Genomic DNA, 18,394 nt, shown 5'->3' with positions numbered 1-18,394 from the left:
AATGAGGTCTTTGTGTGTTTTTGTTTCACAGAGCACCACCAATCATTGGCTATATGCCATTTGAGGTGTTGGGGACATCGGGCTATGACTATTATCACGTAGATGATCTGCATTTACTTGCCAAATGCCATGAACATTGTGAGTATTAGATGCATATTGCAAAAAAAAAAATTTTTTAACTAAATAAAGTGCTGTATTACAAGTTTTTCCCTCAACAAAAATAAATTTTATGAGCTGTTATTATGGTATAATTTACAGTATCTCAGATAACTCTATCCCTTAACGTCACATAAGCACTCTATATATATATATATATATATATATATATATATACACATACATACATACATACATACATACAGTGCATCCGGATAGTATTCAGAGTGCTTCAATTTTTCAAAATTTTTTTATGTTACAGCCTTATTCCAAAATGGATTAAATTCATTATTTTCCTCAAAATTCTACAAACAATACCCCATAATGACAACGTGGAAGAAGTTTGTTTGAAAATAAAAAAAATCGCATGTACATAAGTATTCACAGCCTTTGCCATGACACTCAAAATTGAGCTCAGGTGCATCCTGTTTCCACTGATCATCTTTGAGATGTTTCTACAACTCAAGAGTCCACCTGTGGTAAATCCAGTTGATTGTACATAATTTGGAAAGGCACACACCTGTCTAGGGTTGCAACGGTATGAGATTTGTACGGTATGATAACCGTCTCAGAAAATATCACGGTATACGGTATTACACAATTACTATTATCAGTGAAAACAGAAGGGTTATTTAATTTATCTATTTATTTTTGAGCAAACACTTTATTATAATTGAAACTTGAAACCATTTATTTTATTGAAGTATGTGTAAAAAAAAAAAAAAAGTCTCCCTTTTGAATATAAAATAAATTAGAAAAAATAAGAAAGCAAACAGAATTATAAACATGATAAAAAAAAATAGCATGTAACTATAACATGTTATATAACTAAAGCATGTTAGCATAGCATATTCAATTAACTACTAAATGAAAAATAACATCAGCTGTGTGAGCTTTTAAAGTAATGTCCTATGATTAATGACAGTTAGCATATACTGTAGGTGCACAACAGCACAGCCAGACTGCTCCTGTCAGTACCTTTAACTCAGTGCTTCTCAACTGGTTTTGCTTCAGGACAGATTTTACATTGGAAATCAAGTATTGACCTGCCATAGATTAAACATAACCTGTATTTAATGTATCCTGGGTTGCATTTCCTTTTATGTTGTATAGTTTTGTTCATGGTTTTCCAGTACAAGGACATGCATCAAGTGATGTTATTTTTGTTGTTGATGTCAAAACCTACAGGAAGTTGTCTCTCCCCCTTTAAAAAAATTGAAGAGCATGTTTACTTATATGGGCCCATTATTATCCCATTTGTTACCTAATATTAAATATTTATACACATATTACACAGAAGGAAAGGCTCCTCATTACCATGATTAGGTCAGTGTGCTTGTCTTAAATAATAGTAATAATACTAATAATAAATTAATGTATTTATGAAAAATAAATACTAGCTGAAACACATCTTGAAACTTTAACTACAACTGCCACTGTTGATATAAAATGAGGTCTAATAGATTCTACCTTTCGATTTTTTTCATATGAAACTATAACATTTTGTCAAAATATACGTTACTTTTACTCATGTAAAATCCTGAAACAAATTTGTAAAGGTGATGGTGTGTAATTTTTTATTTTTTTTGGCACATAGCACAGTGTTGCTCTTTTCCTCAGTCCTGTTTGGCATGTCAGGGCTGCTACTGTTTGAGAGGTTCGAATTGACAATCTCCGTAACACTTTAAACTAGAAAAGTCTCACTAGAATTTAAATTGGTCACCGTTTTGATGTCTGCGCTCCGCAATATCGAGGGAAGCCCAGTTGTTGAACGCGCACGCCAAAGAGAAGGGCAGATCAGAATTCTTTTGCTGTTTGCGAGATTATCATTAAATCTGCCTCTGCAGGTAAATACTCGATCACTTGGGTGGCCACCGAAATATCTTCAATGGGAGAAGTTACCATGGCATTGTTATTTCCCTGCTGTCCGCGACCCAGTCCGAATAGACCAATTGAGAAACACTGCTTTAACTCACACACACACACACTCATGTCAGACCCCCTCGCCTCGCTTCTCTCTGACATCTGCTGCATGTGTGTGTGTGGGGCGCAAGTTGACGAGTCTGACAGACAGCCGAGAAGGAAAGGCGATGTGCATTTTTTTCTCAATACCGTAGATAAGCAAATGTGCATGGTATGATAACCGTCAATTTTCAAACCGTGGTATACCGTGAAACCGGTATACCGCTGCAACCCTACACCTGTCTATATAAGGTCCAACAGTTAACAGTGCATGTCAGAGCACAAACCAAGTCATGAAGTCCAAGGAATTGTCTGTAGACCTCCAAGACTGGATTGTATCGAGGCACAGATCTGGGGAAGGGTATACAAAAATATCTGCAGCATTGAAGGTCCCAATAAGCACAGTGGCCTCCATCATCTGTAAATGGAAGAAGTTTGGAACCACCAGGACTCTTCCTAGAGCTGGCCGTCTGGCCAAACTGAGCTATTGGACGAGAAGGGCCTTAGTCAGGGAGGTGACCAAGAACCCGATGGTCACTCTGACAGAGCTCCAGCATTTCTCTGTGGAGAGAGGAGAACCTTCCAGAAGAACAACCATCTCTGCAGCACTCCACCAATCAGGCCTGTATGGTAAAGTGGCCAGACAGAAACCACTCCTCAGTAAAAGGCACATGACAGCCCGCCTAGAGTTTGCCAAAAGGCACTTGAAGGACTCTCAGACCATGAGAAACAAAATTCTCTGCTCTGATGAAACAAAGATTGAACTCTTTGGCCTGAATGGCAAGCATCATGTCTGGAGGAAACCAGGTACCGCTCATCACCTGGCCAATACCATCCCTACTGCATCGTGCTGTGGGGATGTTTTTCAGCAGCAGGAACTGAGAGACTAGTCAGGATCAAGGGAAAGATGAATGCAGCAATGTACAGAGACATCGTTGATGAAAACCTGCTCCAGAGCACTCTGGACCTCAGACTGGGGCAAAGGTTCATCTTCCAACAGGGCAACGACCCTAAGCATACAGCCAAGATAACAAAGGAATGGCTACGGGACAACTCTGTGAATGTCCTTGAGTGGCCCAGCCAGAGCCCAGACTTGAACCCGATTGAACGTCTCTGGATAGATCTGAAAATGGCTGTGCACTGACACTCCTCATCCAACCTGATAGAGCTTGAGCGGTTCTGCAAAGAGGAATGGGAGAAACTGCCCAAAAATAGGTGTGCCAAGCTTGTAGCATCATACACAATAAGACTTGAGGCTGTAATTGGTGCCAAAGGTGCTTCAATAAAGTATTGAGCAAAGGCTGTGAATACTTATGTACATGTGATTTAAAAAAGAAAATTATTTTGTATACATTTGCAAAGATTTCAGAAAGAAATGTAACTTCTTTCAACATTGTCATTATGGGGTATTGTTTGTAAAATTGAGGAAAATAATGAATTGAATCAATTTTGGAATAAGGCTGTAACATAACAAAATGTTGAAAAAGTGAAGCGCTGTGAATACTTTCCGGATGCACTGTATATGTATGTATGTATGTGTAATAAATATATATATATATATATATATATATATACTGATCAACCACAACGTTAAAACCACCTGCATTCTGAGATGATATTCTTCTCACCGCAATTTTACAGAGCAGTTATCTGGCGTACTGTTGACTTTGTCGGTTTGAACAAGTCTGGCCATTCTCTGTTGACCTCTCTTATCAACAAGGCATTTCCATCCACTGGATGTTTTTTGTTTCTCAGATAACTGTTATGTATAATTGTGGTGAGAAGAATAGTTGGTGCTGTTTTGTTGGCACAAGAGGAACCTAAATAATATTAGGCAGGTGGTTTTGATGTTGTGGCTGATCAGTGCAAATCTATAGGGAAGTCATAAAATACAAATGTATCGATTATTGATCTGCATGTTCTTATCGTTACATTTGCAATTGATATATTAACATTAGCCTACATTTAAATTAGAAGCCTTATTTGTGCGCTTTCCAATTCACTGTCAGTTGCCTTCCATCTAATGCAGAGATCGGCAATTGTACAACATTGGCAAGCAGAGGGGTTATCACAGTCACGCCAGCAACAGTGAGAGATGAGTAAACTATTTTATTTATATGAAGTTCCTCGTACCTGAATTCCTATCTACATTTTGACGTGATCCTTCCTCATGATCACAGTGTGTTTTCATGAGTTGAATGGGAGGCTAAACAAACGAGCTCAAATTAAAAGATCAAATGTGACAAGACTGCAGATTATGCAACAGACTCATGCAGAGCGTGCCATCCGTTCGCGCATCACGAGCCGACACACTTCACATTCAGTTAATTGAGTGAGTAAATGCACCCGCTTTGCTATGGTCAGGCTGCATGGATGACAGCCTACATTCTGTGTTTCATTAGTTTTTTTGCTTTCAGGACAACACATGATGTAATAATAAAAACACAACTATTCATTCTTGAGATTTTCAACCCAGCATACACCCTCCTTAAACCACGGTTGCACTCAAAACGACATTAAATGATTGAAAGAGAAAACATAAACCCACATTGTGGGGTTCAAGTTTATTCAAAATATAAATTAAACATGAAAATAAAGTTTTGCAGGCAATTCACCAAAAAGTGCTGAGTAATTGACCCTCTTGTGATGTGCGAATGGGTTGCATGTGCAGTGCGAGTCTCGTCACACTTTAAAAGTGTTTATTCTCCCATTCAGCTGATGAAAACACACTGTGATCATGAGGAAAGATTACATCAAGATGTAGATTGGAATGCAGGTGTGAGGAACATATTATCAATAAAACAGTTTTGCTCCTCTCTTGCTGTTGCTTGTGTGCTAGTGATTACTCCACATGGTTTTGAAAAATACATATTTAAGATTCCACACAATTTCATGATCTGTAATCAAATAAGCAGATTTGTGACATAAACTGTGTTAACTCATGTTGTACAAAAGGACAGGTTTTCTTTCATTCAATTCTTCCACAAGATGTGAAAATTGACATGCTGGATCATGATTATATCATAATCATCGGGTTTTGCACAAATTTTTCACCCAAACTTTTATGCTGGTAATATAGTTTGAAATGAAAAATAAACAAATAAATTAGAAAAATACAAAACAGCAACATATTCACAAGTGAACTTACACATACATGCAAATTCTTTCCGCCGATTAGCAGAGGTACAGGTGTACCTTCATAAAAAAAAAAAAAATATTGTATTTTTATGTTTCTAATTTTAGAGCCCGCCATGTCATTATATGGTGATAAATATGTTTGAAAAGACAAAATCTATTGTGCAACGAACTGCCCTATTTATATCTGAAAATATCCCGATATATTGATAATTATCTGGAAAATATTCAGATTATCGGAGTGTGAAAAAGGTATCACTCCCAAGCCTATTAAAACTTAAGTATGAAATCTGCTTTTCTTAAAAATATATTTAAAATAAATTGGCCACTGTTAACGGCCATAACATTAAAAAACATTCTACTTGAATTTTCATATTGGTGCATTCCTGTCATCATACTAATACTACACAATATAATTTGATAGCATACTTTCTACATGTCTTTCTCTTTCTACTTAAAGTAATGCAGTTTGGAAAAGGGAAGTCGTGCTATTATCGCTTTTTGACTAAAGGGCAGCAGTGGATTTGGCTTCAGACTAACTACTACATCACCTATCACCAATGGAACTCTAGACCAGAGTTCATTGTGTGTACACACACTGTTGTGAGGTACAGAGATGCACATACACACACACACACACACACACACACACACACACACTGCTACGTCAGCCAGAAAATTCCCTACAGTGTCCTCACTTCTGCTTTTATTTTTAATCTTTCTCTCTGTAGCTACGCTGAGGTGCGAGCAGATCAGAGGAGGGAGATGGGTATAGAGGAGTCTCCCCCTGAGCTGACTGTTGACAATGTGAGACATTCCTAAGACTATTAAGATTTCAGAGTGAAATTTCTTGGACATACTTCATCAGTCCACTTATGTGGGACTGATGAAGAGGCTGTGAAATTCCTCATTTAAGCATAATCCGTCATATCAAAAGGTTTTAAGATCACATCAGAATCTAAAATTAATCCAAATCCAAGCATTTGACTGGTAGTGTATATAGACACTATATTGGCTATTGGCCTCTATGCTTTCTTGATATCAGTCATTGGAAACCTTAACAACTCTACAGATATTTCACTTCTTACACATCTCTCTCTCATTGCAGCTGTCTCAGAATTCTGTCTCTGAATCACAGTTGAACACCTCCAGTCTGAAGGAGGTGCTGGAGCGTTTTAGTAACAGCCAATCTCCCTCCAACTCCTCACGAAGCTCCCGCAAATCCTTGCACACCGCCTACTCTGACAACACCTGCACTTGTAAGCTTTATCAATTGTGGACAAAAGGTGCTGCCTTGTAATGCATTTTTATATATTTCTGTTTTAAAACTAATCATGTCTGTTTGCTTTCCTCTTCAGCCACTCCCTCTAAGCTACAAATGGAAGTGAGCACTCCAACCCGGCCCGCCAACGTTGACATAGCACCACAACGGCGCTCCTCGGTCAGCACCCAGGTGGGAATTAACTCTGCTGGAAATTATCCTATAAAAACTCTGCTAACTTATGCTTGTGCCTCATATGATTTTTTTTTTTAATGATCAAGGCTGCTGAGTAACGTTCATCTTATTTGTATTGATAGTCCATGAGTTCTCAGCACACCACTCAAAATGGCTCTCCAGTCCAAATGAGCCAACAGCAGCAGCAACAACAACAACAACAACCGCAACAAACCCAGCTACAGCAGCAGGTTCAGCCTAATGCCATGGTGAGAATCTGCCTGTTCAGGTTTCATGCTGTTTGAAGAAAGGGTGTTTCATAATTCCAATGCAAAGTAAAGTGGTCAAAGAATAAAAAAAAATTATTCTTAAAGCTTAAACATGTAACGTTATGGGGCCTGGGAAGCTCAGCAAGCAAAGATGCTGAATACCACCCCTGGAATCATGAGTTTGAATTCAGAGTGTGCTGAGTGACTCCCGCCAGGCTTCCAAAGCAACCAATTGTCCTAGTTGCTAGGGTGGGTAGTCAATGTGGGTTACCTTCCTCGTGGTCACTATAAGGTGGTTCATGCCAAAGATGTTCACGAGTCTTTTATCTGAAGTCTGAGTCAAGTCTTTCGTCACGAGGTCGAGTCTCAAGTCACTGAATGTTTCATCTTTTATATATATTTTAAATACTCTACTTAAAAAATTATAATTGTATGATCTTTGAAATGTCCGGGATACTAATAGGATACTACATGAACTTATAAAAAATTATTTTATGATGTCACAGACTTTAATAACTTATCCTGTACGTTATTTTGTAATAAATTTGCCGTCATGGTCAGTTCAACAAAGCTCAGAACTCGCACACAAGCGATGCAATGTAATGCGATATCAAGTAGGGCTGAGCCATTTGGCTCATATCAATTCGATATAAATATTTATCACAATATATACTGTACATTTCATATCATTGATGGGGACAGAACTGCATTCCACAAGTTTGTTTGACCTCAAGAATGGTTTAAAAATAACCAGTTTGTTTACAAGTATACTCCAGAGGGTAAGCTATATTTAAAGTACACTCAGTTTAGGATTTAATCCTACATAAAGTGTGTGACTTTTTTTGATTACATTTTTTTCATTATCTTCCGCTGATGTGTGACTCCACTGAAAGACTGTCTTGCTCAGTAGGTGGCAGTAATGCACCCTAAATTGGATTGCCAACTGACAATAAACATCACCAGAAAAAAACTTTCATGCTTGTGACAGCGCTTTGGATCATGAACGTTTTTTTTGTCACGCACTTGAGAGCTGCAGATTTGTTGTTGAGTCCAATAAAGTTTTGAACTGACCAATCCGTCAATATTAGCCTCTTATATTGAAAGGCTGGAATTGGATTGTGACATGTTCTTAAAACAGTCCATGCTGAAACATATCACACAAACTATTAAGATCAGACTTAAGTGATCAGGCACCTTGTTAAATATAAATTTCAATCTCTCTTCCTATTGTTGGTATAATTTGGAAGAATATGCAGAGTGCAGGTGTTACACCTATCCAGAAACAGCAATTTAGCTTTAGTATTAGTTCTGGTGGTAGGGATAATAGTACATATCTTGCACTCTACATATTACTTTACAGTAGGTAAATCCTTCATTTTGAGTGGAAAAAAAAGCTGATAATTGGATTACTTAAATATTGTATATGTTTGAAACAAATACAGAATCATGGTTTATAATCTCAAAGATTTTTATTTTAGAAAATAAATGTCTGGCCGGCAGATGAAAAGTGAGTGAAAAATCTTGTATACTTCCATTGATTAGATCCCACATGTATCTAGGGGTCAGGATATCACAGAGACTTGGTAATGATCTCTTTTGACTTGGGCCAGTAAGCAACCATGTAGCAACAATTTAATAATACCCTAGCAACGGAACTACCCAAGTATCTTAAAAATTGAATACCTTTATTTTTTTACTTTATGTGAGGTGCACACCAGAGGTTTGCCAGAAGATATGGTATAAGTGTTTTGGCAATTAATTTTGCAATTAAATGTAATTACTTTTGGGCCGCAAGTAATGCAGAATTTACACACTTCACCTTTAATGTTTTTAATGAAAGTTATTACCTAGTGTGCTCGTTTAATGACCTGATAAGTTAAGGGATAGTTAACCCAAAAAAATTAATTCTCTCATTTACTCCCTCATGCAATCCCAGATGTGTATGACTTTCTTTGTTCTGATGAACACAAACAACATTTTTTAGAAGAATATCTCCGCTCTGTAGGTCAATACAATGCAAGTGAATGGTGGCCAGAACTTTGAAGGTCCAAAAAGCACATAATTGCAGCATAAAAGTAATTCATATGACTCCAGTGGTTAAAACGGATCAATATAATCAAATTATTATTTTTATTAAATTTTTTTTTCTTTAAATTCTCCTCCCTACCCAGTAGGTAGGAGAAAAAAAATGTGAATTGCCAAAAACAAAAGAAGAATGTGAAAGTTGAGATTTATAATATTTATCTGTTTCTCACCCACACCTATAATATCGCTTCTGAAGATATGGATTTAATGACTGGAGTCTTATGAGTTACTTTTATGCTGCTTTTATGTGCTTTTTGCAGCTTCAAAGTTCTGTCCACCATTGACTTGCATTGTATGGACCTACAGAGCAGAGATATTCTTCTAAAAATCTTCGATTGTGTTCAGCTGAAGAAAGAAAGTCATACACATCTGGGATGGCATGAGGGTGAGTAAATGATGAAAGAATTATAATTTTTGGGTGAACTGTCCCTTTATGTACTGCCAGCTATCTTACTACATGGCACATTATAATTGTATCACTGTACTTTTGTGTGTGTACTAGTTCTCTGCGCAGTTGAATGCGATGCAGCACCTGAAGGAGCAGCTGGAACAGAGGACACGGATGATAGAAGCAAACATTAATAAACAGCAGGAGGAACTGAGGCAGATCCACGAGCAGCTGCAACGAGTGCAGGGACCAGGAGCTCAGGTACACACACACTAATACATGATGTCACACAAGTTTTGTGAATGTTGATAGTGACAGTTTTGTTGCCATGATGACAAAAACACATGATTCCTATGGTGTCTTTTAGGTGATACTGCAGCAGTCAGGCGGTGGACTCAACATGCAGTTGCCGCAAGTTGGTGGAGCACAAACAAGCATTCTAGGGATTGGAACACAGGCTGGGGTCGTAGCTATACAGGGTCAGAGTGTGACAAGTACAGCACAAAGTGGGACTGTCACACAGCAACAAGTCCTTTCACAGCAGCAACCTTCACATTCCCTTCAGCAAAATCTACAGAGCTCCTCTGTTGCACAGGTGGGACTTAGAATTTGCTCTGACAATGTTCACAGACTGTGTTTTTGCCTTATTTAGCTGCGTAAATCTTGCTAAAATCTGTATATTTTTAATTATTTAATTATTTTGTGTAAATTGAACTTTCGTTAAGTTCTGCCCCCCTTGGGTACTGTTGCTCGCTCTGACAAGCTTTGCAGAACTTCCAACTGGAATGAATGGTAGATTGCCGTGAACGGCATGGTTTCTGACAGAATATTCTCATAAATGGATTTTATAATATTCTTATGTGGGCTGGAATGAAGAGTGACATTGTAAAGCATATTCATTTGACATTTGGTGTAAAATAAAGTGTTAAAATATACAGTGATTTAATTGAAAGCTGTGGAGACAGAGAATCAGAATTGAGGTCAACGATTATCACAGTCACTTGAAAAGAGACATTTTCTTTGAAAATTTGCCTGCCGTGAGCATCAATGATTACTGTACTTTTCCTCTAAATCTCTACCCAAATCTTGCAGTTACAATTGTATCCACTTGTCATCAAATTGTTGAATGAGGGCAGAAGATAGGATGGCGTCTGTGCTTTTGAAAGCAAAGCCTAGTGTAGCACTAGCAATAATTGTAATATTTTTATTCTTATTGAATTCTACTCTATTGATATTCAGTTCTTGTTGGGAGTCATGCACATCAGTGGACGGAGATCTGCTTATGTGGTGGAAAGAAATTGTGAAGCGGTATGAGAAACTCATAAGCTTATCAGACCAATATGTATTAAGTTCAGTTGACTGTATTTGTGGCATAATATTTATTTCCACAAAGTTATTTTTAACTTGCCCCTCATTTTATTTAAAAGAAATAAAAAAAACTCACTGTTTCGAAAGTATAGTCACAAAATGTAAAACAAAATGTGTGTGTTAACATGATTTTACATTGACAAACCATAAAATGACTTTAAAATCGATGATTTAAACAACTTCACAGCTGAATAATACAAGGTTAAAAGAACAATTAGTGTAAGTGCATTTATAAAATTATAAGCTTCACATTTCTGCCTTTTAAAGCCTCCAAACTTTGGCCCCATTTACTTCCATTGTAAGTGTCTCACTGTGACCTTGACCAATATTATGCCACAGATGCTGTCGATTGAGCTTAACTTGCATTGAACCTGGAATATTCCTTTAACATAGGCAGATTTAATAAAAAGCCCTCTTATTTTCAAAAGAGAACCATAGTTTGTTGAAGTTAACATATTTTGAAACCGTTTTTGAATTAAACAAAATATCAATTTCACATGGTTTGTGGTTTAGTGTACTTGATTAAAACATTTTTGAAAATGCCCATCCCTAGTTTTCATCACAGCTATGAACCGTAATGTGCTACCTGCTATTGCTAGTCAGAATTATGAGATACAGTATTAGGGGAAGGGGACATTATCATTGTAATGTATGGACAAAAATGTGGATATGGTTGGTTCGTTTTTCTGGAAGAGATTTGTATAGTTGTATAATTTATATCAGCTAAAAATGATTTTAACTTTTTGGAGTACACTAGCATACAGATAGCTTCAAAGCTAACAGGCATGGACTAAAAGCCAAAACACACCATTTTAAATGATGCACTGCATCATGAAATCTAAGAGGGGACCGGTTGCACCAGCTATACGTAAGTTACAACTTAGCCTAGTTTTGGCATAAATGGGCACTAAGTCACAATTTACCACTATGAAATATTTAAGTGTTGCACCATTAAACTTAGGTTGGATGTAACCCCACATATAAACTAAATATTTACGGAAGACTCTAACAATGAGTAACGGTTGGAATAAAAAAGCAGACTGATATTTTATGACATCATTGAGCTCGTGTTTTGCATGACAGACATCAATCCTTTCGACATGCACTATGATGTTGACATTTACACTCGTTTGCATTTACGAGAGAGAAATTTTTTTTTGAATCGGCTCTTCAGCATGAAACCGTCCTATCGATGCAGTTTTCATGCTGTGTCACCCAGTGTCAAGTTTCAACACATGAAAAAAATATAAAAGACATTAAAATGAATAAATGTTATTAATTATTATTTTTCCAGCCTGTTGTATTCATAATTATTTATCACCCTTTATTTATTTTAGATACAGTTCCTATATATTGTTATTTACACAAGGCAAATATACTATTTATCAGATCTACTTTTATTACGTATTGTTGCTATTTTAATGGGGATACAAGTCAGAAGTTTACATACACTTAGGTTGAAGTCATTAAACATCAGTTTTTTTTTTAACCACTCCACAGATTTCATATTAGCAAATTATAGCTTTGGCAAATCGTTCAGAACATCTACTTTGTGCATGACACAAGTAATGTTTTAAAACAATTGTTTACAGACAGGTTGTTTCACTTTTAATTGACTATATCACAATTCCAGTGGGTCAGAAGTTTAAATACACTAAGTTAACTGTGACTTTAAGCAGCTTGGAAAAGTCCAGAAAATGATGTCAAGCCTTTAGGCAATTAGCCAATGAGCTTCTAATTGGAGGTGCACCTGTGGATGTATTTTAAGGCCTACCTGTAAAAACAATAGTACAAAAGTATAAACACCATGAAACCACACAGCCATAGTACTGCTAAGGAAGGAGACGCATTCTCCTAGAGATTAATGTAGTTTAGTGTGAAAAGTGCAAATCAATCCCAGAACAACAGCAAAGGACCTTGTGAAGATGCTGGAGGAAATAGGTAGACTAGTATCTATATCCACAGTAAAACGAGTCCTATATCGACATAACCTGAAAGGCTGCTGAGCAAAGAAGAAGCCACAAAAAAAGCAAGACTACAGTTTGTAAGTGCACATGCGGACAAAGATCTTACTTGTAGTAGAAATGTCCTCTGGTCTAATGAGAATTCTTTTTAACTGTTTGCCCATAATGACCATTGTTATGTTTGGAGGAAAAATGGTGAGGCTTACAAGCCGAAGAACACCATTCCATATGTATTTGGCAAAGGTGTATGTAAACCTCTGACTTCAACTGCATGTGAGCAAACAAGGTTTGAACATCAACTGTGACCAGATCTAACGGAGTACAAATTTCTGTGTACAAATTTGAAGGTTGTTTATTGGATCAATACAGGTAAACACATTATGCAACTACGCATTACTTCACAGAGAGCTTACGACCTACTAGTTAAGCCCTGCCTTATGAACAGATGGTGCAACCAAATTATGCACTGACTTTGTTACAAACTAACTAGTAGTTACTAAGCCCTTAGTTTGAACTTTACATCCCAACTTGCATGATACCTTATGCAGAGCTGGTGCAACCCTACCTTGGGCACAGTTTAGTTTGTTTCTATTATTTTGGCAAGATTCATAAAAATTTTACAACTGAAAATTGTTCAAGAATAGTATATTGTTTAGTAGTGTTAAAAAAATAATAATTGATAAGGCAAGATTCTCTGTTCCCAGAGTTCAATTTAAAGTTAACAGTCCTGAATTAGCTTTAGCCTCTGGCTGTAATAAGCGCTGTACCTTTAGCTGCCTGTTGCCTAGAAGTTGCTTTTAAAAGAGCCAATTAGATATGACATAAATAAATCTTTCATTCTGCACTTATGTAATGACATCATCCAAATGGATGACATCACCATGCCTTTCTCTTTGTTTTTCGCAGCGTGGTCTGGTATATAACACCATGATGATCAGCCAGCCTGCCAATACCAATGTTGTACAGATACCCAGCAGCCTGGCACCAAAAATCAATCAGGGCAATACAATAAACAGGTGAGCGTTCTGTCTCTTTTTTTCTCTCTCTCCTCAATCTCTTAAAGGGGTCATGACATGAGAAACCAAATTTGCCTTGATCTTTTGGTATATAAGAGGTCTTTGTATCATTAAAACGTCCTGCAAGTTTAATATTTTAAGACGTCCTCCCCATTCTAAACGAATCATTTATTTAATCAAGCTCAAAATACAGCTCGTTCTGGATTCATGGTTAGAAGTGACGTGTCGGTTAGAAGTGACGTAACAGCGTTTGCATATGACCGCCTCCAGCACAAGATAACTACGCTTTAAGCGCAAGACAACTACGCTGATTTCAGTATCGCCGTGCGCCTCACAAGTGTTCAGTCGATGGACAGCGAGCTCTGACAGAGACTACTTGTGCACAGGAAAATGACGATGCCACACAGATGTGCTGTTCCTGGCTGTGGTCAAACAAAACCTCTGAATAAGCTGCCGAAAGATCCAGACGCCAGGGAAAAATGGATGCAGTTTATTTTTTGAGGACGTCCCAGTCACGGCAGTGTTAACTTAAGCGCTTGTTCTGTACATTTTAAGGATGACTGTTTTGAGAACAAATCTCAATATGATGCTGGCTTTGCCAGAAAACTGTTGCTCAAAGATAAGTCCGTGCCGACTATTCTGGGAACAACGACGACGCTAAACTGTAAGTAATCTATTTTAAACTTTAAACTACTTTTTAAAGCGCAATTTCATTCATTATGAATAATCACAGTGTTTTTACTTAGTTTACTTGCATATTGTTCTGGCTGGGGGCGCCAATAATTGATACATAGGCACTGACGTTAGCCAATCATAACAGTGGGCATTAACACTGAGGTCTTAAATGGAAAACGCCCCCAAAACAGACTGTTTGAATCAGAGGATGAGAAACAGGGTGGTAAAAGGTCATAAATCACTAGATTTTAAAAGTTTTTCTTAAAAAAAAATATATTAATACTATAATTGCACCTAAGGGAACATAATAATACAATAAAAAAAACATGTCATGACCCCTTTAATGCATTTCCCCGGGCACTATGTATAAAATTAATTGCTGTATTTATCAGTAATTTTACCAAATGTACTTTATGCTGAGGCTATTTTTTATTAATTGAATATTACAGAATAGTAAATAAAACACAAAAGGTATAACATTTATAAAGGAATTTGACTATTGGCTTGAATTATAACAGTCGAGGTAAATAATCTTTTGTTTTATCTCTTCAACTCTGCACACCAGTTACCGGGTCCTCCTTTACTCGCGACATGGATAATATACAAATGTCAAATGTCTGCCCTTATTACTGCTTCTGTAAGCCCCAAATAGCCACCTTTGGTTGTTTTCTATAAAATTAGCTATTGTTTACTTGTCTGTGTGTTGCTTGGGTAAATAATCAAATGTTATATCTCAGAAGTTCAGAAGAAAAAATGCAGTCCAGTAGAAAAAAGAAATTATAAACAAATCACCGGCAAAATATGCCACCTAGCAACACCTACGTAGATTGAGATTCTAGACAACTCTTAAGCCTAGATATTCAACGAAACAGTGAGGAATGTCAATACGCTCTAAAAATACAAATGGTGTCAATTAATTGCAGTGTGAAATCTAATGGCACATTATTCTATATGAAATATACATCAATGACAATCACTTACACCAAGAATTGTAAACATTGGTAAACAACAGTGGTAAGCAACATGTGACATTTTCACTCTATAGCAGACTTAATGCAATAATAGCAAATTAAAAACTGAGCAAGAATAACAAAAACATGTAAACTTGCTTTTAGCTGCATACACAATGTAAAAAAATGTCTTGTGGAGAACTTGTTTGCCACACTCTAAACTTTGCTATTTTAATACTTATGTAACTTTCTGGATTGAACTATTTACAGGGGGTGCTAAAGTCTGTATTGGTGGCTTTTTGATCTGTCTGTTAACCTACTAATCACATTTATTCCTATACTGATATGTTGTGTTGTGTGCTGCATTCTATTTTTTCTTTGTTTTACTCTATATGTCTGAATCAATCCCAGGTTTCCTGCAGGGCAGCAGTTGGTCACTAAGATAATGACGGCTCCAATGGCATGTGGCACTGTCATGGTACCCACCACAATGTTTATGGGTCAGGTAGTGACAGCCTACAGCCCATTTTCACAGCAACAAGGCCAGACGCAGACCATAGCGCTGCAGACTCAGCCCAATGCAACACCAGATCAGCAGGCTCAAGCTACATCATTACAAACAAATCAACAGCAGGGGGCGACACCACAACAGACAAAACAGCAGCAACAGTTTTTGCAGGTAAGGTTTGTTTGAATTTATTTCTGAGGTACGCCCATTGACATCAGAAATTAGTTGATTAGTCACTCACACAACCTTGCAGTTATTTGAAAAACAATATATACTGTATATATTTTGCTGTAAATTAGGGCTGGGTAAAGAAGCTTCAAAAATTATATCTAGATTTTCAGCCTATTCTCTCTCTCTCTCTCTCTATATATATATATATATAGATAGATAGATAGAGATATATATATATATATATATATATATATATCTCGATAAATATGTATTTGCTCTGGAAAAATCTAGAAAGTCCAGATGCAAGTTGACATTTTTTGGGGGGAAAAAGGCAAAAACAAAACACTGGTTTCTTTCCTACTGAGGACATGAAGACTGGAATTACTGTAAATTTTGCTGCTACATTATCCAGTATAATAGTTAATAATAAAGTGTTTCTTAATAAGCTTTACATTTATATTGAAATAATGTGTAGTTAGAGTTTTGTGTTTCTTTACATATTAAAGAGTACTCACAACTACTTACAATAATGTAAAGATATTCTAAACTGATTATGCAAAAAACAACATTGGGATCGGTATCGGGCGATGCTGAGATTTCCGATACCGGAATCAGATCGGAAGAGAAAAAGTGGTATCGGTGCATCCCTAATTGTGGCCAAGTAGATTCAATATTTTAAAAGCATTAAATACAAATCTATTTAAATATAAAAAAGGCATGTTTCCCCACAGTTTTGCATTAAATAAACACAAGTGAGAATGCAATCTAATCATTGTCATTGATATGCTCCTTTATATTTATCTTTTAGATACAATGATGCATAAGTAGCTTAATAAAAAGCAATATTTACCTGCATATATTTTTACTAAAACATTTTTTGTGAATGAACAATGTGCAAAAACTACTCCACTTATTTTTTGAAAATCATTTTGTATATTGCATAATACTAAATAATTATTTAGTATTATTATAATTAAATTATTTATTTTTATGATTTACCTGCGATGGACTGGCGACCTGTCCAGGGTGTCCCCCGCCTTTCGCCCAATGTTAGCTGGGATAGGCTCCAGCCCCCCGCGACCCTGTACACAGGATAAGCGGTTGACGATGGATGGATGGATTTTTATGATTTAATACTTAATTAACATTATTATTTTGAGGATTAGATTTATTTAATTTAAAAGTAATATACTTCTTTCCTATTTACTTCAACTGTAGCTTTTATTTTTACACTTCACATAGAGCTTTTATTTTGACACCGAAAGTGCAGTGTGTAGTTTACAATGCATCGCATCTGGTGAAGCGCTGTTGTCTAGTCCTTTTCTGTTATAATGTGCTGTCTTTTTAGATTTGTATAAGAATTTGTAGCAGTTTCTAAAGTTTAGAATTGCTCGAATGCTTGAACAGTCAGTACTTAATTTATTTCACAATGCCTGTTAACTGCTCTAAAAGTGCTAAAACACGAGCCCATGAGCCCCGCATGTGCACAGAACAGGCTGTCACCCGTTTATTCGGAAGTGCACACAGACCATGTTTATCTGTCTTATCACAGCTCATTGCAATTGTATAATTGCATACGACAATATTGCCATTTTGGTGTTATTTTGATTAATTGTTCTACCCTGAGTGATAGTGAAATTAGTCTACTGATGGGCTTTTTATGAAACTTAATGGCATGTTAAAAGCATTGCGATATTTACGATATTGCTTAAAGCTGTATGTACTTCGTAAGTTTTTTGGGGGGTTTAAAACTGTACAAATTGCCATTATTGATTGAGTACATAAACAATCAGTGTTCAAATCAATGTTCTTATCTTACCCCGATTCAGTACGTTAACCCTATAAAATATTTTTGTATTTTGAGCTGTCCGGTCAGATTTGGTATGAAATCGCTTGTTATGACGTACATCCTTGCATCATTATGTATCGCTGTGAACATAGGAAAGAAAACCCAGTTCATGTGTTGTGTTCCAATGTTAGCAGTAGATGGTGTTAATGCAATATTTTAGTTTGTGAGCCACTGTTAAAAATAAGAAAACGAAATTCAGTCTGTCATGCAGTTCAGGACAGCATCGCTGCAGTCTTGATGGATGTTTATCTGTTATCCATTTGGTTAATGTTTTTACCTGCTATAATGCTTTGGTAGGGTTGTTGAAGCTTATAGTGCTTGTATGCATCAAACATTAGGCTACTTCTGCATTAACAGATCGCAATGTGTCTACATTTTCGGGGGAAAACACTGTGATATGTTTACTAATATGACTTCTGAAATTGACTCCCTGTAACTTTTTTATATTGCATATTTAAGCATA

The 18,394-nt window shown here is 36.6% G+C and overlaps 1 protein-coding gene across 2 annotated transcripts in view; it reads left to right on the top strand.

The window, feature by feature from the left end:
• LOC127643976 (circadian locomoter output cycles protein kaput-like) overlaps positions 1 to 18,394 on the top strand; it is a 34,559-nt gene that overhangs the window by 12,477 nt on the left and 3,688 nt on the right. For both annotated transcript variants that reach the window (XM_052126949.1, XM_052126948.1), the window contains 10 exons: positions 32 to 138; positions 5,714 to 5,861; positions 5,985 to 6,060; positions 6,362 to 6,512; positions 6,612 to 6,706; positions 6,832 to 6,957; positions 9,545 to 9,691; positions 9,798 to 10,025; positions 13,669 to 13,778; positions 15,815 to 16,082. In XM_052126949.1, the coding sequence (XP_051982909.1) occupies positions 32 to 138; positions 5,714 to 5,861; positions 5,985 to 6,060; positions 6,362 to 6,512; positions 6,612 to 6,706; positions 6,832 to 6,957; positions 9,545 to 9,691; positions 9,798 to 10,025; positions 13,669 to 13,778; positions 15,815 to 16,082 (1,456 nt within the window). The remainder of the gene's footprint in view (positions 1 to 31; positions 139 to 5,713; positions 5,862 to 5,984; positions 6,061 to 6,361; positions 6,513 to 6,611; positions 6,707 to 6,831; positions 6,958 to 9,544; positions 9,692 to 9,797; positions 10,026 to 13,668; positions 13,779 to 15,814; positions 16,083 to 18,394) is intronic.

This window comes from Xyrauchen texanus, chromosome 5 (genome assembly GCF_025860055.1).
Source record: "Xyrauchen texanus isolate HMW12.3.18 chromosome 5, RBS_HiC_50CHRs, whole genome shotgun sequence".
NCBI lineage: Eukaryota > Metazoa > Chordata > Actinopteri > Cypriniformes > Catostomidae > Xyrauchen > Xyrauchen texanus.
This window is presented reverse-complemented; position numbering and strand designations above follow the sequence as displayed.